Below are 23,808 nucleotides of genomic sequence, written 5' to 3' on the forward strand. Positions count from 1 at the left end.
CGGGCATGAGGTGCAACTCCGTGTGCCTGCGTCCCGTCCGGGTGGGTGAGGGCGTGTCAGTCGCGACCACGGTCCATTCAGTCGTCGTCGCGGCGCGTTCATCACACAACCTTCTCATCACTCTTGGCCTTAGCCATACCCCCCACACCCATAACCACTCTTTCGCCAACATGTCCATGTTCGGCGCAAGGTTCTCGTCGGCAGTCACCGCGCTGCGCGGCGAGCTGAGCGCGGCGCCCCAGACTGCAAACGAGACCATCACAAAGCTCGTCGACAAGATCCAGACGAGCCCGTCCGTCGACGACCGCCGCACCGCCGTGCTCGGTCTCAAGGGCCTCAGCAGGGACTGGAAGGTCGAGGTCGGCCGCGAGGCGCTCCCGTCGCTCATCGCCGTGCTCGTGCACGACTCGCCGCACGACGTCGACATCGCCAAGGCCGTGCTCGAGACGCTCATGTCGCTGTGCGAGACGGCTGAAAAGGTACGCCCAGCCACCTCCGTCATTGTGCTGACCACTGCCAGCCGGCCAAGGATGACGTTGGACTGCTGCACACGGACCAGTTCTTGGAGACGCCAGAGCCGTTCCACGCCGTGCTCCAGCTCCTCTCGGTCTCGCCGGCCTTCTTCCCCCGCTTCTATGCGCTCCAGTTCCTCCAGCAGCTGCTCACCGCCCGCGCCACACTCGCGCAGTCTTATGTCCTCTCTGCTCCGCCCCCGGGCGTCGATGGCGTCCTTACTGTGCTCGACCCCAAGGCCCCCGCACCCGGCCAGCAGCCTGGAGAGCGCAACATCATGGGTGGAGGCGCAGGCGAGATGCTCCGCAACGAGGCGCTGCTCCTCCTCCCGACCATGCTCGCTGGAAACGCCGATCTGCAGAAGATTGTCGCGTTCTCTGGAGCGTTTGAGAAGACGCTTGATATCATCAACGCCGAGGATGGTATTGAGGGCGGTATCGTTGTCCAGGACTCGCTGGCCGTGATCGGACAGCTGCTGCGCTTCAACGTCTCTAACCAGGTAAGCTGCCGTGCTCTCTCCGAGGACTCCAGCTCACACCTCAGAACCTCTTCCGCGAGCTCTCCCTCATTCCCTCGCTCCCGCCCATCCTCCACTTCCCCACTCCGCTCGCGCCAGATGCCCAGGCGCCCGACGCATTCGCCCTTCAGGACTGGCCCGAGCAGAAGCTCTACAACGCTGGTCTCGTGCTCGGCTTGATACGCACTCTTGTCGGTGGCCCCGGCGGCGGTAACCAGAGCGCGATGGCCAACGGCGGTGTCACTCGCAGCCTGCTGGAGCTATCGCTCGCGTCCAACGCGCCGAACGGACTCAAGTGCCAGGCGCTCAACACGCTCACGCCCATCATGCTGTCGTCGGTTGCCAACCAGGCGCTGTTGTCGACCCTCATGATATCGGCGCTCGTGCCGGTCCACGCTGATGAGGAGCACCCCAACGGTGGCTTCATCCGTCTGCCACCCAAGCCGGCCGTTGTTCAGCTCGTGTCCACGGTCATCGAGGGCGACCCTAGCGCCGGTCGTCGTGGCCTCCGCGGTCGTGCTGCGGGCGTCAACATGTTTGAGGTGAGTTGAATTGCCCCCTGCAAACAGCTCACGTCCAGGCATACGTCTCTGGCAACGACGACGCGCGGATAGGCATCATCTCCTCCATGATCGCCCCTCCCCAGGACAACCCCAACGCCAACTACCCCGACGACCCTCAGTCCGCCGGCTCGATCATCCTCTCGGGCCTGCTGGACCTCCACACCAGCGACGGCCACTTTGACCCATACCGCCCTCTGTTCTCCTGTCTCCTCCTTTCCCACTTGCTGCGCAACTCTGAGCACGCCAAGAAGCTGGCGCGCGACGTGTCGTTCCCCAGCGGTGACGGCGACGAGGACAGCGACGACAGGGTCTCGCTCGTTCAGCTTGTCGTTGGTAACCTCATCATGGCTTCGCGCGCCCAGGAGGATGCTGCCAACCGCCAAGCCAAGGGCGACGCTGGCAGTGCTTCAGAGGAGGAAGACTGGACACGTGTCATGGTTGGCTACCTCGTCCTCCTCTGCTCCTGGCTCTGGGACAGCCCCAAGACTGTCAAGGAGTTCTTGAGTGAGAGTGGAAATCTCCAGGTGGTGGGTGACGCGTCGTCTACCTCTGCTAACCCACACAGCTTATTGTCCCTATCACCCAGCCGACCGGCATCGACCCCCTTGTCCAGGGCCTCTGCGCCTTCCTGCTTGGTGTCTGCTACGAGTTCAACCGCGAGCCTGGAGAGGTTACCCGTGCCACCCTTCACCCCATCCTTCACTCGCGCATCGGCCCTGACCAGTTCGTCTCGCGCATGGCCCGCTTGCGTGAGGACCCTCGTTTCCGCGCCGTCCAGCCCGACGCGTTCGACACGGAGGGTGAGAATGCCACCGATGCTGCCCAGGTCCAGGACAACGAGGAGGAGGACGAGGGCCTCGAGTTGTGGTTTGACTGGGCGTTTGTCGACTTTTGGAAGAACCACTACTGTGAGTGTGGCAGAGTGGCAGCTGCTGACCCGCAGACACCATTCAGCGCTCCATTGCCGTTGACCCCGATGCCGTCCGTGGCGCTGTTGTGGACGACAGCGAGCAGGCCGAGATCATCATGTCGCTGCGCTCAAAGCTCAAGGCGCAGACTGAGGAGGTTGTCAACCTGCAGAACCAGCTGTCGTCTTTGCAGGAGAAGCACGGCAAGGAGGTGAGCTAGATCACCCCCAACGTTGTGTCTCTAGCTGACAATTTACAGAAGGACCAGCTTGTGTCCGAGATCGACTCCCTGACAGAACAAGTGGCTACTCTCGGCACGTCACTCGACAAGGCCCAGTCTGGCACGACCTCTCACTCTGCCGAGCTCGACACGTTGAGGTCTGACCTCGCTGCTGCCCGTGAGCAGGTCACGTCGTCGCTCGCCGAGGCCGCTGCCCACGCCGAGACTCGGCAGCAGCTCGAGGCGACGCGTGGCGAGCTGGACACTGCGCGCGCCGACCTCAAGGCAGTGCAGGCCGAGCATGCGAGCGCGAGCGAGAAGCTCACCAAGGGCGACTCTGCCGAGCTGGGCAAGTTGAAAGCCCGTGTCAAGGAGCTCGAGGAGGAGCTCGAGGCCGAGAAGAACAAGGAGGGCGACGACACGGAGCACGAGGACCTGCTGGTGCTGCTCGAGGAGCTGAGCCAGAAGCGCAAGCGCGACAAGAAGATTATGCGGGAGAAGGGCCTGGATGTGAGCGACGACGAGGATGAGGATGACGACGAGTAGGGAGAGTTGGGTGTCTGCATAGATTTGACGACGGGCACGACTAGAGTGAATGCATGGATATGGCTTTGGCAGTGGGGTTGCGGATCCAGCAAGTGATCAGCGATCGACGTGTTGCGTCATTGGTGTCTTTTTCTGGAACACGGCCAAGAAGATGCCAAAAGTGGCTGCAGCTCGACGATCAATGATAACTGACAACAACCACAGACTCAGAGCTGCATGCATGACAAGAATGAGCGCGCACATGCACTGTAGACTGAAGCATGCCTCTACCGGCGCGATGAGCCCCCAGAGGGGCCACTGCAGCGTTCCAGCGGAAAGCACAAACGAGGCGGGCCAGCCGACCTCCATCCGAACTGCTGCGCACGCTTGAGAGTAATGAATGCGCAGTGCCGGCACGGCACATTCGAGACAAACAGAACAGTCCCGCGCGTCGTCTTGCGTCTTGACATCGCCCATTCTCTCCCGCACTCTTCCAGGCCATGTCCGCCCCAGTGTCCGCCCCGCCACCGCGCACGCCGCCCCCCGGCGCCGACCCGAACGACCCGCGCATCGCGCACGCGAGCCCCGACCTGCCGGCGCCGTGGCTCCGTCAGTGGTCGGGCGAGTACACCTGTTTCTACTACGTGGGTGGGGGAAGGGACGGAGTTGGGAGGAGCTGACCCCGCGCAGATCAACCCCACGACCTCGCCGCCCACCGTGACATGGACCCACCCGACCCTCACAGACACGCACCCGCCCGAGGCGCACGAGACGCAGCTCGACGCCGCGGACAAGGTGCACCAGTATTACAAGGCGCAGGAGGCCGCCGCGGGGGGTGAGCAGCGCGCACAGGGCGTGGGGCAGCAGTATGCCCCGCCGCCCCAGCCACAGTACCAGGCCCCGCCTCAGCAGCAGCAGTACGCCCCGCCACCTCAGCAGTACCAGCAGCCGCCGCAGCAGCAGCAGCAACAGCCACAGTACCAGCAGCCCCCTCCCCAGCAGTACGCGCCCGCGCCCCAGCAACAGCAGCAGCAGTCGAGCGGCCCAGGCCTCGGCAGCACGATGGCCGCGAGCGCCGCCGGCGCCGGCGGCGCCATGCTCCTCGGCAACCTCCTCAGTGTAAGCTGCGCCGAGGACGAAGCTGACGACCCAGGGCGTGATGAGCGGCAACCGATACGGCGCAGGCGGCATGTTCGGCTCGCCGGGCGGATACCCGCCCTTCGGGGGCGTGTATGCCGGTCCTGGGTTCTACGGGCGCCCGCATGGCGGGTGGGGCGGCGGCGGGTTTGGGGGGCACCATGGTGGTGGGTTTGGAGGCGGGTTTGGCGGCGGGTTTGGCGGGCACGGAGGGCACCATGGGCGGTGGTGAGGCCGAGAAGGGATGCAAGGCGTGTCTTGGCTGTGAGCACCATCCATCACTGATGGACTGTGAGGTAGTGAGGTCGTGAGGTAGTGAGTAAGGTGCTCCAACCAACGCCACTTCACTTCTGTCTTCATTCGATACAACTCCCTTTACAGCTTCCCCTCGGCGGGCAGGTCCTCGGGCAGGTCGGGCGCAGGGAAGTCCTTGACATGGTGGACCTTGTAGCCCCTAAAGTGGATCTTGCGTCCGACGGCGTCGATCTCAGCGACTTCCTCGGCCGTGAGGTCGGGCAGCTGGTCGATCGCGGCCAGCTTCTTGAGGTTATCCGCCTTTGCGCTGCCCGAGATGGCGACGTGGCCCTTGGCAATGACCCAGAGCAACAGCACAGTCGCGGGGTCGATGTTGTGCGTCTTGGCGATGCGCTCCAGCACCGGCTTGAGCGGGCCGCCGGTCGGGTGCCGCAGGAGCGGCGTGAGCGGGCCGTACGCCTCGGTCGCGATGCCGTGCTTCTTCTGCAGGGCGATCAGGCCCTCGGTGTGCGCGAGGAGGTAGGGGTGGAACTCGCTGGCCGTGGCGTCAGTTATTGCTGCCAAGGCCACACACCTCACTCACAACTGGTTCACGGCGGGGATGATCCGCGCCACAGCGACAACCGCCTCAATGTCCTGCGGGCGGTAGTTGCTCACGCCGATGCTGACGCCGGCCAACGTGCCGTCAAACACGAGGTCCTCGAGCGCGGTCCACAGCGGCGCGATGTGTCCCGCCGCGGCTTCGATGTTGTGGATGAGCAGGAGGTCGGGCTTGGCGCCCAGGCGCTGCAGAGACCCCTCGACCGACTTGCGCAGCGCGTCGCGGTTGACGCCGTTGGCGTCGGCGATGCCCTCCTTCTCGGACACTGGGGTGTGAGCTGGAACATGCCCATGACGGTAACGGGGCGTACGCACGCTTCGTCGTCACCCACACCTTGCCCTCGGCGCCCGACTCGCGCACGGCCACCCCCGTCTCCGTCTCGGTACGGTACAGCTGCGCCGTGTCGATGTGCGTGATGCCGCTCGCGATGGCGAGCTTGGCTGCGTCGATCGACTTCTGGCCGCCGCCCAGGAGGCCGGAGGACGCGTTGCCCCACCCGAGCGCGGGGATGAGCTTGCCGTCGAGGAGCTTGACTGTGCGGTGGGCGATGGTCATGGCGGGGGAGATGGTGGGGAGAGCAAGGCAGCGCCGCGTGCGCCATGTTATATGCATCCTCGCCATGCCCGCTCACCGAGGCCAGACCGACCACGCCATCGCCGTGTATAGTCAGTCGCGGTCAGCACCACGATGGACGGAGCACGCGGGGTGGTGTCATCGCCGGCTCGCTGATTAATCGGCGCGTTGGCGCCGGGCACGCCGGTCATAGCCGACAAACAGTGCACTCGCTGCACACTGCCAAGTGAGCTCGCGCGCTGGCAGTTGCGAGGTCGAAACGGGCGTCTTAAACCGCAGCACACAGCACGGTGACCCAGCTCATGTTTCGACAGCATAGCTGTAGGATGCATGCCCTACCGCCCATCTCCTCTTCACCAGCGCCGGCCCGCCGGTCGGCCGACTGCCTCAGCCGATGCGGCGAGATAAGCCTGTGCGTCATTTTCGCGCCAAGCCGCCGACGAGTGCCGACTTTCTTGTGCGCCGCACAACTCGCTCACCAACAACAACTCTGAGATACTTAACACAACGCGACGTAGCGGTTAACAACGTTCGTCGCCACCGCCATGTCTTTAATACGCACCGCTACTGCACCACTACGACCCCGCCTCTTCGCGCTGAGCCTCGGGCTGCGGGGCTTCGCGAGCACGTCAAGAGCGCAACAAGCCCCAGCCGCAGCTCCCGCCTCTGTCGCTGCCGCCAAACCATGCTGCTCTAAAACCAAGGCAGCAGCAGCAGCACCCACACCAACACCCCTCTCACCCCTCACGGCCTCCTTCTGGTCCTCCCGCCCGACGTGGTCCCGCGCCGCAGTCAACACGTTCCGCTGTCTCATCGGCTGCTCGCTCGGCGACCTCAGCACGATGTGGTACCTGATGGCATATTACCCCGACATGCCGATGAGCACGTCCATGGGGCTGTCTAGTGGGTGCTTTAATCGTTCTAACTGACGCACAGTGGCGGCGGGTATCACAACGTCGATCCTGCTCGAGACCACGCTGCTCCACATCGGCAAGGACAAGCTCTCCTGGCCTGCGGCCGCGAAGACTGCCTTCGGCATGAGCTTCATCTCGATGCTCGCGATGGAGAGCGCCGAGAACGCCGTCACCCTCGCGCTTGCCGACGTGAACATGACCGGCGCTGCGTTCGCTGGCGTCACGGCCGCCGGGATGCTTGCAGGCTTCCTCACCCCCATGCCGTACAACTACTGGCGGCTGCGGGCGCTCGGCAAGGCGTGTCACTAGGTGTCCATATGTACAAACAATGCATTATCATTACTCGGCGCCCTTGGGCTGGACTGGCCCGCACGCTTAGTACTTCCCGCTCGCGACCAGATCAGGATGGTGGATCGCCGCGACGTCGGGGTGCGCGCGCAGGCGCGACTTGAGGAGGTTGTTCCCGTACAGCGAGTGGATCACGTCGTCTGACCCCCGCGCGGCATGTGCCTTGCCCCGCAGCTCCTCGGGCAGCTCCAGTACGGGGAAGGTCGCGTCCATGCTGGGGTTGAAGAAGATGGGCACGGATATGCGCTCGTTCGGCGCGACGGGCGCAAGAACGCGGTGTACCGTTGCATTGAGGTATCCGCCCGTCGCGTGCTCGATCATCTCGCCAATGTTGACGACAAACAGCCCCGGAACGGAGGGGTTGATGGCGTCGACCCACCCGCTGTCCGTCTCGACCTGCAGCCCACCCGCGCCGGGCTGGACCCAGAGGAGCGTGACGCACCCGCCGTCCTTGTGCGGCCCGACGCCGAGCGTCTCGCTCGCTCCTGCCTCGACACCGGGATACTTGACGATCTTGAGGCGCGTCGTCGGCTCGGCAAAGTGCCGGTCGAAGAAGTCCTCCTCTGCGCCGAGGGCCAGCGCCCACGCCCGCAGAAGCTTGTGTCCCGCCTCGTTGAGGATCGCGAGCCACTCTGCGACGACGGCCTTCAGCTCTGGCTGCCCCGCCGGCCAGAGATTGGGCCCGATGAGCCGCGCGTACGGCGGTTGGCTGACCAGCTGTTCAGGGGACAACGGGTCACGCTCCGGCCAGATGTCGATTTGCTCTCGCCAGTCGACCTGGCCGAGGGTACGCTCGTTACCGAGGCGTGTGTACCCGCGAAAGCGAGGACTAGGAGGTGGGTCAGTAAAGTTGAACCCTTGGACAGGTTGTTCGCGACTCTCGTCGCCGGCACGGGCCGCCGCCCCCGACGCACCTCTTGATGTTCTCAATCTCCAACTTCTCAGCCTCTGGCAACGCGAAAAACGCCCGCGCAGCACTCAACAGCCGCTCCTCGAGCTCGGGGGACACGCCGGTACCAGTGAGATAGAAGAAGCCGACCTCGTGGGTCGCTTTCAACAAGGCCGTGCGGAACGTCGCCGCCGTGTCGGGCTTGTCGAGGTCGGTGAGGTCGAGCACGGGGAAGGGGAAGGACGGGGGCGGGGATGCGCTTTTGGCTGGTGTGAGCGTCATTGTGCGTAACGGTCTGGTCTGGCAGTGAGATGTTGTCACGACGAGTCGAGATCGGGTGGTGGTCGGCTGTTGTCGACGAAGTGAGGCGCGCGTCAATGACGTGATGGTCGGACTTGGCCGCCGTCTGTCATCATCGAACTGTGATTGTGGCAGCCGCACAAGACACCACTAGCCACGCCGGCCGCACTGCCACAGAATTACATTGCTTGTGTCCACAGGCGATGCATAGCCTGCAGAGCAACAACACTACCATGGACGGAGTTGCGCGCAAGCCCGCTCCACTGCTGCACGATAGGCGAGTGAAGCGCGCACGTACATAAGCTCGCTTACGATGCGGCGCCTCGAAACCTAACCGCCCGCCTCGAGTGGTTTAGCCGCGCCCAGCAACAGCGAATGTTCAGGCTGCCCTCCTCCTCTAACACTTACATATCGGCGAGCGCGGCGTGCATCTCGCTAACAGGGCTTCTTGGCGTCCCTATCGGCCCCACGCCGACTCGATGAGCCGCACCCTCCTCCACCCGATATCTACTAGAGTAGGCCGTACCTCCGCGACCGGATAGCCACACACCACCCCACATGTCCGACGCGTGCCCGATCCGGCACCGCCAGCCGCGCGTCGGCATTCATTCGTCTCCAACATCGAGCCTAGTGAAATCACGGTGCGCAGTGCTCCGAAGGCACCATGGGGCCCTCGTGCTCGTCGGTGAGGTCGCCGTCGAGCAGCATGGTCGGCCCCGGGCCGAGGTTGGTTCGTGTGCCCACATCTTGGCGGGGCCTCACGGGGTCGCCGTGCTTGGCGGCCCTGGAGGGACGCGGCCAACCTGGATAGAATAGACCCGGCCCGACATCCTGATACCCGATGTGCGAGGCGGGCAGGTGTGTGACGAGCGCAGCGGGCGGCTATGGCAGGTACAGACAGAGCAGGCATCCTCGTGATCGGAGGCCGCTGGCCAGAACGGCGTGCTGCCCGGGGCGGAGATGCCCCGCCTCCCTCCGTCATCCTTAATGTGGCGTGTTCGAAGGAACCCAGCTGATGCCTTCCCTGCCATCAGGCAAGGACAGGCTGGGGTAGCAAGCCTCGGATGCATTGATGCCCGGGGCACAGTGCTCCGCAAGGCGCTTACACTCGTCGTCGGCTCACAGGCATCGGCTTACCGTCGTCGGGAGGAAAACGCCGGGGGTTGTGCGGGGCCTCGTTCACGACGATAAAAAGCTAGCCGGGAAGTAAGACCCGGCGCCCATCAACCACGATGTCCAGCCCCGCCCCCGCCACCACCGTAGACGAGAAGGCGGAAACCGCGCATATCGACGTCAAGAACGCGCCGACGGTGAAGGAGGACGCGAGCGTCGGCCTCGCCGTCATCGACCAGCGAGCCGCCATCCCGACCACGGGCAAACGCAAGCCCACCAGCAAGTGGGAGTATGTGACCTTTTGCATGTTCTACTTCTCGAACAACGGCGCCCCGATCGGTGGTAACGGCGGCGCGCTGCGCCAGGCGCTCATGAGCCAGCAGTTTCCCGAGGGCAAGATCCACTGGGGCGGGACGTGGCTCCCGAGTGGGTACGCTGCCCGCAACCCGGCTAACTCGCAGTCAACTCGTTCCTCCTCAACGTCACGGGCATCATGTTCGCCGCGCAGATGTTCACGCTGCTCACGGTCGCCCCGTACGCCGACTACGGCAACTGGCGCCCGTGGATCATGATCGGTGCGTGCTGTCTTTGCGCTGCCACTGAGTGACCCCCAGTCTTCCAGACTATCCTGTACGGCTGCCAGTTTGGAATGTGCGGCCTGTCCCGCCCGTCGCAGTGGCAGATTGCCAACGCGCTCTTCGTGCTCGGCTCGCTGGCCAACAACACCGTGACGACATTCTAAGCCGCCACGTTCCCGGGCATCGCGCGCGACCTGCCCAAGCTCATCCAGTCCGAGCACGACGTCAAGGCGGGCCTTAAGTCGTAAGTGGGGCCGCGGGGTGACGCTGACGGATACATAGTCCCGAGGAGCACGCCCAGCTCGACGCCTACGAACGCTCAAAGCTGTACAACCTCGCCAATATCACCGGCTCGGGCCTCGTCGTCGTCTTCTACGCCATCGCCGTCGGCATCTCCGCCGCGGTCGGCTTCGCGACCGACAGCGAGCTCATCAAGACGTACCGTGTGCTCATGGGATACTTTGGCACGCTGACGATGCTCTGCACGCTGCCTTTCTTCCTGGTTCAGAAGCACCGCCCGGGACAGAAGCTGCCTGCCGGCACGCGCTGGTGGCTTGCCGGCCCGCAGCAGGTGTGGAGCGCGGTCAAGAGCATCCGCGAGCTCAAGCACTGCCTGCTGTACCTTGTCGCATACTTTATGCTCCAGGAGAGTGAGTCGCGGGCACCAAATGGTAGCTGACAGCAGCGTTCGGCACGTACTGGAACATCCTGTCCATTCTGCAGAACGAGACGATCAACTACTCGCCGCTCCTCCTCAACGCTATGAGCCTGTGCGCCGACCTCGCCGGCGGGAGCGGCACAGTCTTCATGCTGTGGCTGCAGAAGAAGTACCGCTTCAGCGTCAAGGCCGGTGTGTTCTACGGCGCGTGCATGACTCTCCCACCCTCCATCTGGGGAGCGATCGGAGCGTTTACTGGCAAGATTGGCTTCCACCGTACCTGGGAGTTCTGGCTCGCCATGTTCTGGAACTTCCAGACGGCCGCGTGGGGATCGTACCAGGTCACGATGATCAGCGAGGTGGTTCCCGCCCCCAAGGCGTACATGTTCTTTGCGGTAAGTGCTGGCTTGTAGCTTGAGCTCCTGCTCACGCGTCAGCTCTTCAACCTCGTCGGCAAGACCTCAGGCTTCATCGGCCCGTTCATCTCCTCGGCCATCATCAAGCGGGCCAACGGCAACAATAACATGTGCTTCTGGTTCCTCCTCGGCATGGGCATCATCGGCATCATTGTGCTGTACTTTGTTGACCCGGACCAGGCCAAGATTGATGTGGCGAAGTGTACGTGCCACCTGACGTGGGTGACGCTGACGCCACAGACCTCGAGCGCGAGGCGGCAGAGCTCTACTCGGCCGAGCAGCGTGAGCAGCAGGCGTCCAAGCTGCACGACGAGGATGAGGAGGAAGAAGACGCTACTGGAAATAGAGCTTAATGTGGAGGGATGGTAAGGGTAGGGGTGTTGTTTGGACCAAGGAATGAAGCAAGGAGGACATAGTCGAGGACAATCGTCTGGGATGGCAAATACGAGGCGTGGGATGCAGCTGTGCAATGGTACATCAGCTCATCATGTCCATCAATGCATCAGTGTTCCTCATGTGTTTTCTTTGTACTGGCAGTACTTTTTTGAGTGAGCAGCGGCCAAAACCGCGCCGAGTGGAGGGCGCATTGTGTCGTTCATCAAAAATGTGGCACAAACACAACAAAGCGCCACACATACGCCGGCATCCATCCACACACTGATGTGTGCCGCCGGCCTGTCCTCTCTCACACACGCGCCGACAGACACACCTCCTCGCACCATTTGATTACACAGCTATTTTATCCCGTCGCTGACTGCTCGTCAACCCAACACGCGCCGCCGCGCACTCGCCATCCAACGTGCGTCGTGTTGGGGCGTCACGACACTTTAACTTGCTGTCTCTTCTCTCTTCTCTCTTACTCTCTCCCACTCATTCCCTTTCTCTCAATTCACCACCACTGCACTTTGGTGGCCCATAACCAGTCAATAGAGGGTGTCGCTTCTCCCACACACTCTACATCCCCCTACCACGCACTCCACTTGAGCCCACACCCCAACAGCACAACTTTACCGTCTCCCGCTCATTTCCCAGTTCTTCCTCTTACTCATACTCTCACATACACCGCCATCCTACAACAGGTGTAGGTTTTGGAGTCCACCCAACCACCTCTTGTCCCGCACCCTTTTCGACCCCTTCCCACCCATCCACCTCCTCTGCGCCCGCCCTCGACATGGAGCCGCCCAACACGAACAACCTCGGTGCGGGTACCGTCTCCAGAGCCCCCGTCACAGCTCCCAACGACGTCATCCGCCCCCCGTCGGCTGATTCGCTCCTTTCGGAGGTTGAGGCCTCCTTTGGAGACATCATCCTGGGCTCTACAAGCTCCGCCGCCGAGGAGGTCGACGAGCACAGGGCAGGCAACATTGATGTCACTTCGTTCTCCTCCTCCTCCTCCCCGAACACCGAAGTGGCCCCCGCCCGCCCCGCCGGTACGACCACTCCGAGCGCCTCCAGCCCGTCTTTCGGTCTTGTCGACGCTCTGGGCACTGAGCCTGCTCGAGTTGTGCTGTCCCACTTGACCGCCCACGACATTGCCAGCCTCCTCCAGGTGAGCTTCATCGTCCAGCACGAACTAACCCATAGGTGTGCAAGGAAGACAACAGGCACATCAACACATTCATCAGGGAGACAGCTCTCTCCCTCAAGATGCACAAGGCCTACTGCAATGTGTCACCCCCGGACCTGACGACCTTCTCCTCGGAGGTCCGCAGCGCCATTACCCCAGCTCGCAAGATGACGCCAAAGGAGGAAATGGACGACCTGCTTGCCACCCAAGACGGCTTAATGCTCGCCAGGTCCCCAGAGATCAATATTTACCCTGCACCTCGCTCCAAGCTCCTCGGAGTGGCCCACGGCTTCGCGGTTATCGCCCATAACCTCACTGAGTCCCCCGTCGGTAACGCCTTTCCTGAGGAGTGGCCGTACGAGGTGGGCGCGATCTCAGTCATTCAGCTCCCAGGCGCCGGATGCTCGGACAAGTCGCCCTTCGGCCCGAATGCGAAGGTCGTGAACGGCATGTGGACTTGGCGGTGGAAGCTCCAGGGCCAAGGCGCGATGCGCATCCTGAAGTCCGAGTCCAGCGCCTCCATCTCCATCGAGGATAATCTTCTGGTAATTGCTTGTCGTCGTGACTCGGACATTGTCATGGCTTCCTTCTCCATCCTCCCTGTCGAGGAAAACGGCCCAGGCGGTCAATGGCCAGAGTATGACAGCGGTCCTGTACTACACCCTTCGGCCTGGGATCCTCTTCGGTCCCTGTTTTCGTACGACTTGGGCTGGAGCAATCTCCCGACTTTTACCATCAAGCTCACCCAAGACTCCACGATTGGGGTGTTGGTCAACATCCGTATGGGACATATGGCCGATCAGACGCTGCCTCCGGGGGCCACAGTTTACTTCGAGGTTTTCGATTGGAAGACGGGGCTCCTCAAGGGAGTAGGTATCTTGGACCGAGAAAAGGGACCTGTCTTATTGACTTCTCCAGGGGTTGGCTCCCGGACGGGGACTTCGAGTCCTGGACTTTGACTTCCTGGAGCACGACAACATCATGACGGTCACCCACTCCTACCTTGCGGGCGAGAATGAAAGCCCTCTGCGCCTGGAGGTGTGGAGTCCTCCTGCCCCAAACTTCCAAGCATATCGTCAGCCGACAGGTGACCAAGTGTTCTCCCTGGTGAATGGCGCAGTCAATCACACCATCTGCCTGGTGCCAATCGTTGCCTTCGATCTCGAAGCCAGTTCGAATACTTGTATCGGTCGTGAAGGGCTTCACCAGGTCGAAATCGAGAGCGCCTCACTTGAAACTCAGGGTGGCCACCGGGGTGAGGCTGTGGGCGTGATCAACGTCCGTGTCATCATCGAGGATCGGGCAGAGTATTACGATCGAGCCTTCTTCAAGATGTCGGTTGTAAACAAAGTAGTTAGGGACGTAAGGCAGGCCCGCGATTCTGCACTCGGTCCGCACCTCAAGTTTGGCGCACCGAATCCCTATTTCCGACCTGGCGACCCCGCCGATCCGACCTGGCTGTCCAGCGTTTATGACATGATGGCCAAGGTATGGGATACCAGGACGGTTCCTTGGTCTGCGTTTCAGCCTTTTGTCTTGTTTTACCAAGGTGGCTACGGTACCAGCGCCGCTGTTAGCGGAGCCTGGTCGGTTCACCTTCAGCAAGCTTTCGGCGGGTCCGCCCCCCTCCTCCAGGTGTTCACCTACAACGAACCCCTCAACAGCTTTCAGAGGGTGGATGAACCAACGAACGCCAAGTATGCAACTGGGGACGTGATGTATGGGCAAGCCCGCTTCCCGGAGTGGCTTCGAATCAGCCTGCCCTCCCCAACATTCTTCGAGGTTCGTGAGAAGGCGCCCAAGACTCCCCTCTCAGGAAACGACGATTGGCATGCTTTCCTCTCGAGCCAATTCTCGCCGCTGTCATACCTCGCTTTCGAGATGATGCTGCCACCCGACCCCGTTGACATCGAGTCCACCACTGTCAAGTTTGACGGCAAACACGCTGTGATTGTTCGCGAGGAGGCATGGGTGAGTGGCCACCGAGTAGTCTATAGCGATTGCTGACGGTTTGAAGGATCAGCATTTTTTGAACGCCTGGGCCATGGGCTTTGCTCCACCTCCTCAGGACCCGGCTGACGGCTCACTGCTCATCATCACCTTTGGGGACAGCGCGCTTGTGTACAAGGGGAAGGGCAAGGGGAAGGCCGATGGGTAGGACATCGAGGAAAGCATCAACAGAGAGGCATGGGTGAAGAGCAATGCCGAAGGGGGAGTGGGGGTAGAAGACCGATAATCTTTGAACATAGGAAGGAGTTATAGAAGTTGTAAATGTGATAATTACTCTGCCTCGATTAAAGATGACCTGAATCTGTCATGCTCCCGCCCGCTCCCATTAGTTCCATGCCCTCCCCCACGTACGACGACCACCACCCTCTATGATACTTCTTCTCTGTCTGCAGGGATACCATACACCCAGCTTGTCGTTCGCATCACGCGAGCCCTCGATGCAGCCGAAGTGAGCTGCCACACCGGCCCGACTGTGACATGCATGTTATTCGAGTTGCCCTGATAAGCACCCCAGTTGCCGAATTCCAGGGTGGAGGTGTGGGACGTTCGGCTCTTCGCGACGCCGGACCGGTCATGTTGATATTATCCCGACCGGCGACGACTGCTCCAACCAACCATCTCTCGCTCATCTCATTCCATCTCTCAACTTTACTCTACTCTCTCTTTACACAACCAAACAACAGCATCATGAGCCCAAGGCAGGTCGACGGCAAGGATGTCGCAGAGCACAACTCGCGCGAAAAGGTGAGCCCGAGCCCGATGGCGTGTTTCAACGCGGCTGATATCGCTCCAGGGCGTGTGGATCGTCGTCCACGGTAAGGTCATCTCCGACAGCGTCAACTGACCGGCAGGCCACGTCTACGATGTGACCGACTTCCTCGATGTGAGTGCTACTGATACCCCGGGGGGCCTACCCTCACCCCGTGCTCCCCACTGACGCCGCACAGGAGCACCCAGGTGGGTAACCATGCATCTCTCGAAGCGTCCGGATTTCTTGTCCGGAATCCGGAGCGCACACTCCGCTGCCAAGCTAACCTGTCGCAGGAGGTGCAGACATCATCCTGTGAGTAGTGGAGGCGTGTGGAGGTCGTGGTGGAGGTCTCGGGGCCGCTCCGGGGCTATCGCAGCTGCCCGTGCACGGACAAAGCGCTGACTTTGCCGTAGCCGATACGCCGGCAAGGACGCGACCGAGGAGTACGAGCCTATCCACCCGCCAAGCGCGATCAAGGAGAACCTCGGTGCGTTTGTGCCTCGTCTCCTCGCTGATGCCAGAACCCGGCAAGCACATTGGCCAGCTGATCCCCGGCACGCTGCCTGAGGAGGCCAAGGCGGAGGAGGCGGCGCCGGCGGCGGCCGCCCCCGCCTCGTCATCTCAGGCCGTTGTCCTCGCCGCGCCCGAGCCGTACGTCAAGCCCCACCTCGGCGAGATCCTCTCGCTGCACGACTTTGAGACGGTTGCCCGTGAGACTATGACGCGCCGCGGATGGAACTACTACTCGTCTGGTGCCGATGACGAGATCACCATGGTGGGTGGCGTTGGAGGTGGACCGAGCTGACAGCCAGCGCGAGAACTACAACGCGTACCAGCGGTAAGTCGCGAGCGTGGCTGTTCATCAGGTGTGGCGCTGATCCCTCAGTGTGTGGTTCCGCCCACGCGTCCTCCGCGACGTCACAAAGATCGACTACAGCACCAAGATTCTGGGCTACGACTCGTCGATGCCAGTGTACATTACCGCCACTGCTCTCGGCAAGCTCGGCCACCCTGAGGGTGAGGTGTGCTTGACGCGCGCTGCCGCCGAGCAGGGTATCATCCAGATGGTGAGTGGCACCTCGTCCTCCCCCCGCTGACCCACCCCAGATCCCCACGCTCGCTTCGTGCGGCTTCGACGAGATGGTCGACGCCGCCCAGCCGGGCCAGGTCCAGTTCCTCCAGCTGTACGTCAACGCCGAGAAGGCGCGTACCAAGAAGATCATCGAGCACGCGCGCGACCGTGGCATCAAGGCGCTGTTCATCACCGTCGATGCGCCGCAGCTCGGTCGTCGCGAGAAGGACATGCGCACAAAGTTTGAGGGCAACGCGTCCGCCCACCAGACCAAGGGCGGCGACAAGGTGCAGCGCGACCAGGGCGCAGCGCGCGCCATCTCGTCGTTCATCGACCCCTCGCTCAACTGGAACGACGTGCCCTTCCTCCGCGAGTGCGCCGGCGACAGCATGAAGCTCATCCTCAAGGGCGTCCAGACGTGGGAGGACGCGGTCCTCGCCGCCGAGTTTGGCTGCGACGGCATCGTGCTCTCCAACCACGGCGGTCGCCAGCTCGACTTTGCGCCCTCGCCCATCACCATCCTGCCCGAGGTCGTCGCGCAGCTCAACGCCCGCGGCCTCATGTACCCGCGCAACAAGCCCAAGTTTGAGATTTTCGTCGACGGCGGTGTGCGCCGCGCCACCGACGTGCTCAAGGCCGTCGCGCTCGGCGCCACGGCGGTCGGTATCGGTCGCCCCATGATCTACGCCATGAGCACGTACGGCACCGAGGGTGTCTCGCACGCGCTCCAGATCCTCAAGGACGAGTTCCTCATGAACATGCGCCTCATTGGCGCCCCGACGCTCGCCGACGTCGTCCCCGCCATGGTCGACACCTCGGCTCTCCCCCTGCCCCGTGTCGCCCCCTCCGTCTTCGAGTCCAACTACGAGCGCATGAGCCCGCTCGGCGTGCGCCAGCACAAACTGTAGTGTAGGGTCGGATCATCGTTGTCAGATTATCGTCAGTGTGAATGCATCTCTACTTGGATTCCGAGGCGCCGGTGACATGATAATGCAAGTGGTGAATATACAATGCCTACAACTCGTACAATCGTCGTCTAGCCACTACAACGACGAAAAGTAGTCCCACTCCCACTCGACATAGCGCAGCATGTACTCGTCGATGGCGCCGGGTTCGTCATCGTCGTAGTACTCGTCGTCGTCCTCCGGCAGCGGCGTCGACACGCCCGTGCCGCTGCCCTCCGTCTTCCCTTCCGTACCAAGGCGGCTGACGGCAGCAGGCGCGGCAGGAGCCGCGGCAGCACCGCCCTTCTTCGTGGTGTCGTCGCCCCCAAACTCGGCAAAGTCCATCTCGCCCTCACCCTGCGCCATTTTGGCCGCAGCAACGTCCTCCTCGTCTTCGACCTCTGCGAGCGCCGCAGCAAAGTCACGCTCCTGGCCCAGGCGCGGGGCGGCAGCCTCGGCATCCTCGGCCTCGGGACCTTGCTCAACATCAATGTCCTCGATGCGGTCGTCGTCTCGAGATTCAGCGGCGGCAGCCTTCATGTCCTCGTCGAGCATGTCGCGCCAGTCCATACGGCCAAAGAACTCGGTGGTGAAATCACCGTCTTGGATGACGACTCGGTCGAGAAGACGCTTCTGGTTGGCCTTCTTGAGCATATTCTCCTCGACCGTGTGCGACGACACGAAGCGGTAGATGTGCACCTCACGCGTCTGTCCGATACGGTGTGCACGATCCATGCACTGTCGGTCCATCGAAGGGTTCCAGTCCGAGTCGTAGAAGAAGACAGTGTCGGCACCGGTAAGGTTGATGCCCACTCCACCCGATCGACTCGACGCGATGAAGCAGAAGATGCGGGGGTCCGAGTTGAACCGCTCCGTGATGACCTGTCGGTCCTCGATCTTGGTGCTGCCGTCGAGGCGCAAGTAACGGTGGCCACTGTAGCTGAGGAAGATTTCCAGAATATCCAGCACCTTGGTCATTTGCGTGAAGATGAGCACGCGGTGGCTGCCAGCCTTGAGGTCGCGTAGCATCTCAGCGAGCTTTTGGAGCTTGCCGCAGTCGTACTGGAGAAGGCTCACGTCGGGAAAGGCGATCTGGAGGCGGACTGTCGGGCCGTGAAGCGAGTCAAAGTCCGGATCCTGGAGCGTCGGGTACGCAGCTGGGTCGACAGCGGGCAGGGCGTACTGGGGCAGATCGCGCGCGACGACGTTGGGAGGAATGACCGCGAAACGGTCGATCACTGGCGTCATCTGGTGGACGCGGTCCACGAGGGACGTGATCAGCGGCGCTGCTGGAGGCGTATGCTCGCCCAGCATGTCAATTCGGCGGCGCAGATCCATCGACTCTGGGAGCAGGTACCGGGGAAGACCCGACAGCATTGCCAACGTCGTCGAACCGTAAATCGGTCCAGACTGGCAGCGCAGTCTGTTAACGTCTCGCAGGCCTTGCCAGCGAGCAATGGAGGCTTGCTCTTGGACGTGCGCGGTCCACTTGGCCCAGCCTTCGGGGGTTCGCGTGTCAGGCTTGGGTGCCTTGGCCCGCTTGACAGACACAGGCTCGATAGCATGCGGCAGCTTGTTGCTGGCGTCGAGTCGCGCACGCATACCTGCCACCCAGCCCGACTCGTTCTCGTGCTTGGTAATCGTGAGGTTCATGGCGTCAAAGTCGAGGCTATCGTCCTGGGCCGCGAGGAGCCGCTTACGAACGAGAAGGTCCGTAGGCTCAAAGTCGCTGACCACGCTGCGCTCCATCGCAAAGCTTGTGCGCACAGGTCGTACCTCGAAGAGATCCGGGTGGTTGCAGACCTTTCGGAGCTGCATGAGGATGTTGACCACGCCGAGGTAGCCTCCAGACGTGAGCGCCTCGCGTGTGGACGCCCTGGACATGAATTCGTCGTACAGGAAACGTTGACGCTTTGAAAGGCGGCAATAGACGACGTGCTCAAACTTGCCCGGTAGCTGGGTCTCGACTTCCGACTTGAGTCGACGCAGGATGAACGGGCGGAGGAGAGTATGCAGCTTGTTGACCGTCTGGATGGTTTCCTCGTCCAGCGTCTCGCCAGATTCCACAGCCTTGTCCATGGGGTCTGAATGGTAAGTAAGGTTCAAACGGCGCATCACTCACTTGAGAACCACTCTGTAAACTCTTTGTGGTTGGCGAACCCAACGACAGCCGTCGCGTCGGCGGTGATACCGTTCGGCATGAGGAAGTAGAGCAAACTCCACAGCTCCATCAGGTTGTTCTGAAGCGGCGTACCCGTCAGGAGCAAACGGCGCTGAGTCTTGAAGCCCAGCAAGGTCTGCCAACGCTGACTGCGGAAGTTCTTGATGTTGTGCGCCTCGTCTAGAATCATGTAGACCCAGTTCTTACGACGGAAGATGTGCTGGTCGGCAAGCACAATCTGGTAGGATGTAATGCACACCTGCCAAGCGTTCTCCGTGTGCCAGCCAACGCGCTTCTCCTTGCGCTCCTTCTGGTTGCCGTAGTAGGTGAGAACCTTCATGCCGGGGAAGAACTTCTTGAACTCCATCTCCCAGTTGAGAATAACCGAGGTGGGGACAATGATGAGGTGCTGGCCCCAGACGCCCAAGTCGCATGCCAGGTGGCCGAGCAGGGCAATGGTTTGAATTGTTTTACTGCATTGTCAGCTTCGGAAGGTCCTTTGTAGCTCACCCAAGACCCATCTCGTCCGCGAGAATGCCGTTCATGTTGTTGGCGTAGAGACTGGCGAGCCATTCGAGACCGGCTTGCTGGTAGGGACGAAGGGTGCCGCGAAGAAGGAAAGGCGGCCGAATGCGAGGAGCGTCTGTTTCTCCTGCGAGCGATGCGACCTCGTCCTCCTCTCCCGACTCCTCTTCGTCCTCTTCCTCGCTGGAGAGCTCGGGGGTAGGCGACATCTCCACCTCCTCGTCTTCCTCCACCTCTTCCACCTTGCCGCGCTTGGGTGACTTGGAAAGCATTTGCGGAGCATCACGTTCGGGTGTCCAAACGGTGCGAACTCGTCGTTGACGCTTGCCCTCAACGATCAGTGGCGCGTCATTGGCCCGACTCTCCAGAGCAGAGTCGGTGAGCGACTGATCGTTCTTGGGCTCCTGGGAGGCCTCTGCGCCGGCGGGTTTCGAGGGGTCGGGGACACCATAGCGCTTCAATAGCTCCTCAATAGGCATGTTGGCATCTGCCAGCAGACCCTCGTCCTCGCTGTCGGCGCCGTCGACAGCCTCGGCGTCCTCCATCTCGACATCCAGCTGCACGTCCTGATCATCGAGGTCGCTGCCCGGCCCTTTGAACTCGGCGTCGTTGGCGTCCGGGTCTGGAGTGTCGGCAAGGGCGGCCAGAGACCGAGCCTTCTTCGCCAGACGTCGTGAGGGGGCCCGCGGGGGAGGAAGGTCCTCGGCCTCATCTGCGGCGGGGGAGATTCCGTTGATGAGGGGCGCCGGTGGCTCAGAAGTCCCATTGGCCTCGGGGGCCTCTGGTCCGGCAGGCGCCGCGGAAGCAGTGTTCACAGGCAGAGCATCACTGGGGGCATCAAATGCCGCATCGATCTCGGCACCGTCAATCTCCATTGCGTTACTGTCCCGAGCAGTAGTCAGGGGTGCAATCACTGTCCTCGGGGGCGTGACAGCAGGTGTGGTGGCGGCTGGAGTGAGTGTCGCCACCGGCGTCACGGCAGCAGTGACGGACGTCATCGGCGTGACTGCGTCGAAGGCAGCGTCGATCTCGTCGTTGTCAATCTCCATCGAGTCGAGGAAGCCGACAGCATCGGGGTCATGCAAGTCGAGGGCTTGGGAGGCAGGGGCGACCGGGACTGTTGGTTCAGGAGCTGGGGCCGGAGCTGGGTCAGCCGGCTGCTCAGCGGCCTGGGGCGGTGGCTGGGCAGAAGCTGGCTCTGCCACAGTCTCAACCACCTCAGGTTCAGGAGCTGATGCTGGCCCCGCTGGAGTGGCTTCTGGTGCCGATGAGGGAGCAGTTTCGGCGGTAGGGATGTCCGATTCGGCTTTCGCGTCCGAAGATTCGGTGACAGGCTCAGCCTGGACGGGCGCGTCGTTGACCGGCTCGGCGTCGTCCTCACCCATGTCGATATCGTCGCCGAGGAGAATGCGAAGGTCTGGTCGCTCTTCGTCGTCTTCATCCTCCTCCTCTTCATCCTCTTCGTCGTCTGCGTCCTCCTGTCCACTCTCCTCCTCTTCGGCCTCTGCTTCTGCCTCGACAGCGACATCGGCTTCGGCCTCGGGAGTGGGTTCAACCTCGGCGGTCTCTCCCTCCTCACCGCCCACCTCCTGACCGCCCTCCTCCTCACCGCCCTCCACCTCGCCGCCCTCCTCCTCTCCGGCGTCCTCCTCACCGCCCTCCTCCTCGCTGTCCTCGGCCGCCGACACCTCCTCCGTGCCATCTGAACCGACATCCTCCTCCTGGTCCTCCTCGTCGTGGGTACCCTCTCGGCCCACGATGACGTCGCGCTGGCCCTCGAGCAGGCCCGTACTCCGCTGGAGCATATTTTGGAGATGCTCTTTACCGAGACGATCCTGTTCAAGCTTTTGCGCCGCCACAACCTTGGCTCGCACGATCTGGCGGGTTAGTGACTACCAATTATACGAACCCACTTTTGTAGCCAGGCCCCAGCGCTTGCGCAGACTCTTAACGACTTCCTTGGCCCTGCGCTTGCGTTCCTTTTCTTCGGCAGCGCGCTCGCGGTCCTCCTTGCCCTCGATGAACTCCCAGTGCAGTTGGATCATCCTGGCAATCTTCTTGCAGACGATGGGTTTGAGCTTGGCCTCGGATACAATGGCATTGCGGACTTGAACCATGTGGTTCAACAACGCGTCCTGGTAGTCTGTTTGCCGTGGTGGCGGACCAGTCGGGGCCTTCTTCTGGTGGCTCTTATCTCTGACCTTCTCAGTCGGCCCCTCATCATCCTCGTCCAGAAGACGTAGCAGGCGTCCCTGGTGTTGGAGCCAATTGACGCGGTTACGGAAGTATCCTTCGCGTGCTGCGCGTGTTTCCAGCTCCGTGAGATCAGGTTGGTGACCAGAGTCCTCAATGTGGATGTAGGACTCCAAGAGTGCGTTGACATTGCCTTCGAATTTTGGTTTCGCCAACAAACGCTGACCTGGATCGGTGAACGTGACGTGGCTTGAACCTGTGCGACGAGGGTAGGTCCGTTTTGGTGGCGGAGGAAAGGGAAGGTGGGCAAGGGAGGGAAGCGGTGGTGCTGGGCTGGGAGATGGCGTTCGTACTGGTACTGGTGTCGAAGGACCAGCTTCACTTGTTGCTGGGCCAGGAGACGACGCGCTTTCGCTGTCCTCCTTCAAGAGGCGAGACTTCTTGGAAGGGAGAGCAGGAAGGGATTGCCGCCCTCGCCTCTTCTTCCCGTGATCGACAGCCTCGATCTCGTCGTCGTCCGTCTCCCTGAGCTCGGTTTCAGACGCAGTAACACGTCGCGCGCCCTTCTTTCCCTTTGCCGGCGGTGGTGGTGGCGGGGCCATCTCGGCGTCGCTCGCAGCCTGAGACTTTCGTCTCGAGCCAGACGCGGCAGGCGGCTCCTCCACCTCCTTGCCTTTGCCCTTCCCTGCGGGTGTCTTGGGCTCGCCGATGGCCGTGACGTTTCCTAAAGCCTCAGCCTTGCTATGAAGCTGTCGTCTTGTCGTTCTTGACGGGCCGAGCGCTCTCGATCTCGACGACCCCACGGCTGGGGGAGGAACAGTCGACGGGACCAGGCTCAGCAGGTCGTGATGGAGATTCTTGTACTGCGCGGGTCAGTTTACAGCACGCCAGCACCACCTACCTCCAGAAACACTGGCGTGTTTTCATTCTTGGCGTCGACAGGGTCCCAGCCCTCGAGAATGCTGGTATATCTCTCGAGATGGAACTTCTCCTTTACCGCCATGTCGTGCTCCTCGACAATGGCGCGGACCTGAGCCTCGTGGTCGCGCACCATCTCATCGCGCTTCGCGAGCGTTCCCTCCGCACTGAGCTTATGTAGGGCATGCTCGCGCTCCTCGTTTGAGATGACGCGCGCGCTGCCTGGACGCGTCGGCGCTGCTGGGGCGGCAGGGAGCGAGGTCCTGGTGCGCAGTGCGCGCGCCGGGGCCGGCGCAGGTGCAGCAGCATTCGAGCTCCGCGATGCTCTGCGCGCACCTCCTGACGAGCCCGAGGCCTCGGGCTCGCGGCCAGGTTGGTGTGATGTGTCGATGCCCATGTGGACGACCTCCACTTTAGGCCCAGATGCGAGTGTTTAGACGCTCTCGAATCCTGGGGTCATATCTTTGTTGCTGGGCGATGCGATGGCGCGTGCTAAACGGGCCTGGTGTGCTTCCTGGGCGATTCTGGTCACCCTGTCGGTCGATTTGTAAGCGTCGTGTGTTGATTATATGCGAGAAGATGGAAGTGAAGATGTTGCAAGAGTAGTAAGGATGAGGTTGCGCGCGTCAGCTCGTAGGG

The 23,808-nt window shown here is 62.0% G+C and overlaps 8 protein-coding genes across 8 annotated transcripts; 6 read left to right on the plus strand and 2 right to left on the minus strand.

Annotated features, from left to right (window-relative positions):
* The first annotated feature begins 115 nt into the window (after window positions 1-115).
* On the plus strand, window positions 116-3,323 carry Uso1 (General vesicular transport factor). Its single transcript, XM_062770696.1, has 7 exons — window positions 116-479; window positions 521-1,012; window positions 1,057-1,572; window positions 1,611-2,120; window positions 2,159-2,501; window positions 2,537-2,712; window positions 2,761-3,323. Exons 1-7 carry the CDS (start codon window positions 171-173, stop codon window positions 3,265-3,267), a joined length of 2,853 nt encoding a protein of 950 aa, XP_062626680.1. The 5' UTR covers window positions 116-170; the 3' UTR covers window positions 3,268-3,323.
* Window positions 3,324-3,734: 411 nt separating this feature from the next.
* On the plus strand, window positions 3,735-4,683 carry LOC62_03G004173 (uncharacterized protein; the record flags this gene model as incomplete). The annotated part of the gene is made up of 4 exons (XM_062770697.1): window positions 3,735-3,890; window positions 3,937-4,365; window positions 4,400-4,515; window positions 4,680-4,683. Exons 1-4 carry the CDS (start codon window positions 3,747-3,749, stop codon window positions 4,681-4,683), a joined length of 693 nt encoding a protein of 230 aa, XP_062626681.1. The 5' UTR covers window positions 3,735-3,746.
* Window positions 4,684-4,758: 75 nt separating this feature from the next.
* SPAC19G12.09_1 (NAD/NADP-dependent indole-3-acetaldehyde reductase) lies at window positions 4,759-5,794 on the minus strand (the record flags this gene model as incomplete). Its single annotated transcript, XM_062770698.1, has 3 exons — window positions 4,759-5,173; window positions 5,222-5,504; window positions 5,554-5,794. The coding sequence occupies 3 exons, from the start codon at window positions 5,792-5,794 to the stop codon at window positions 4,759-4,761; spliced, it is 939 nt and encodes a 312-aa protein (XP_062626682.1).
* Window positions 5,795-6,311: 517 nt separating this feature from the next.
* Window positions 6,312-7,075, plus strand: LOC62_03G004175 (uncharacterized protein). Its single transcript, XM_062770699.1, has 2 exons — window positions 6,312-6,715; window positions 6,749-7,075. The coding sequence occupies exons 1-2, from the start codon at window positions 6,358-6,360 to the stop codon at window positions 7,033-7,035; spliced, it is 645 nt and encodes a 214-aa protein (XP_062626683.1). The 5' UTR covers window positions 6,312-6,357; the 3' UTR covers window positions 7,036-7,075.
* Window positions 7,076-9,495: 2,420 nt separating this feature from the next.
* Window positions 9,496-11,381, plus strand: ATG22_1 (Autophagy-related protein 22; the record flags this gene model as incomplete). Its single annotated transcript, XM_062770700.1, has 8 exons — window positions 9,496-9,802; window positions 9,838-9,951; window positions 9,991-10,103; window positions 10,158-10,198; window positions 10,237-10,604; window positions 10,640-11,007; window positions 11,050-11,230; window positions 11,269-11,381. The coding sequence occupies 8 exons, from the start codon at window positions 9,496-9,498 to the stop codon at window positions 11,379-11,381; spliced, it is 1,605 nt and encodes a 534-aa protein (XP_062626684.1).
* Window positions 11,382-12,199: 818 nt separating this feature from the next.
* On the plus strand, window positions 12,200-14,753 carry LOC62_03G004178 (uncharacterized protein; the record flags this gene model as incomplete). Its single annotated transcript, XM_062770701.1, has 4 exons — window positions 12,200-12,577; window positions 12,613-13,464; window positions 13,514-14,566; window positions 14,619-14,753. 4 exons carry the CDS (start codon window positions 12,200-12,202, stop codon window positions 14,751-14,753), a joined length of 2,418 nt encoding a protein of 805 aa, XP_062626685.1.
* A 479-nt stretch (window positions 14,754-15,232) lies between these two features.
* CYB2_0 (Cytochrome b2, mitochondrial) lies at window positions 15,233-17,379 on the plus strand. The gene is made up of 10 exons (XM_062770702.1): window positions 15,233-15,349; window positions 15,399-15,420; window positions 15,457-15,488; window positions 15,553-15,562; window positions 15,650-15,668; window positions 15,770-15,843; window positions 15,878-16,131; window positions 16,169-16,194; window positions 16,243-16,423; window positions 16,464-17,379. The coding sequence occupies exons 1-10, from the start codon at window positions 15,293-15,295 to the stop codon at window positions 17,334-17,336; spliced, it is 1,548 nt and encodes a 515-aa protein (XP_062626686.1). The 5' UTR covers window positions 15,233-15,292; the 3' UTR covers window positions 17,337-17,379.
* Window positions 17,380-17,471: 92 nt separating this feature from the next.
* Window positions 17,472-23,760, minus strand: SWR1 (Helicase SWR1; the record flags this gene model as incomplete). The annotated part of the gene is made up of 5 exons (XM_062770703.1): window positions 23,153-23,760; window positions 21,972-23,114; window positions 20,044-21,935; window positions 19,495-20,006; window positions 17,472-19,456 (listed from the first exon to the last, which is right to left on the minus strand). The coding sequence occupies exons 1-5, from the start codon at window positions 23,564-23,566 to the stop codon at window positions 17,472-17,474; spliced, it is 5,946 nt and encodes a 1,981-aa protein (XP_062626687.1). The 5' UTR covers window positions 23,567-23,760.
* Window positions 23,761-23,808: the final 48 nt, after the last annotated feature.

Source organism: Vanrija pseudolonga, chromosome 3, assembly GCF_020906515.1.
Source record: "Vanrija pseudolonga chromosome 3, complete sequence".
Classification (NCBI taxonomy): domain Eukaryota; kingdom Fungi; phylum Basidiomycota; class Tremellomycetes; order Trichosporonales; family Trichosporonaceae; genus Vanrija; species Vanrija pseudolonga.

What these genes read in the sequence shown, in the direction of transcription:
- LOC62_03G004175 (XM_062770699.1), top strand. Translation starts at nt 6,358, where the DNA reads ATGTCTTTAATACGCACCGCTACTGCACCACTACGACCCCGCCTCTTC. An exon ending in CACGTCCATGGGGCTGTCTA is followed by an intron (nt 6,716 to 6,748) that starts GTGGGTGCTTTA and finishes ACTGACGCACAG; the next exon opens with TGGCGGCGGGTATCACAACG.
- Uso1 (XM_062770696.1), top strand. Translation starts at nt 171, where the DNA reads ATGTCCATGTTCGGCGCAAGGTTCTCGTCGGCAGTCACCGCGCTGCGC. An exon ending in TGTGCGAGACGGCTGAAAAG is followed by an intron (nt 480 to 520) that starts GTACGCCCAGCC and finishes GACCACTGCCAG; the next exon opens with CCGGCCAAGGATGACGTTGG. An exon ending in AGAGTGGAAATCTCCAGGTG is followed by an intron (nt 2,121 to 2,158) that starts GTGGGTGACGCG and finishes TAACCCACACAG; the next exon opens with CTTATTGTCCCTATCACCCA.
- CYB2_0 (XM_062770702.1), top strand. Translation starts at nt 15,293, where the DNA reads ATGAGCCCAAGGCAGGTCGACGGCAAGGATGTCGCAGAGCACAACTCG. An exon ending in AACTACAACGCGTACCAGCG is followed by an intron (nt 16,195 to 16,242) that starts GTAAGTCGCGAG and finishes CTGATCCCTCAG; the next exon opens with TGTGTGGTTCCGCCCACGCG. An exon ending in AGCAGGGTATCATCCAGATG is followed by an intron (nt 16,424 to 16,463) that starts GTGAGTGGCACC and finishes GACCCACCCCAG; the next exon opens with ATCCCCACGCTCGCTTCGTG.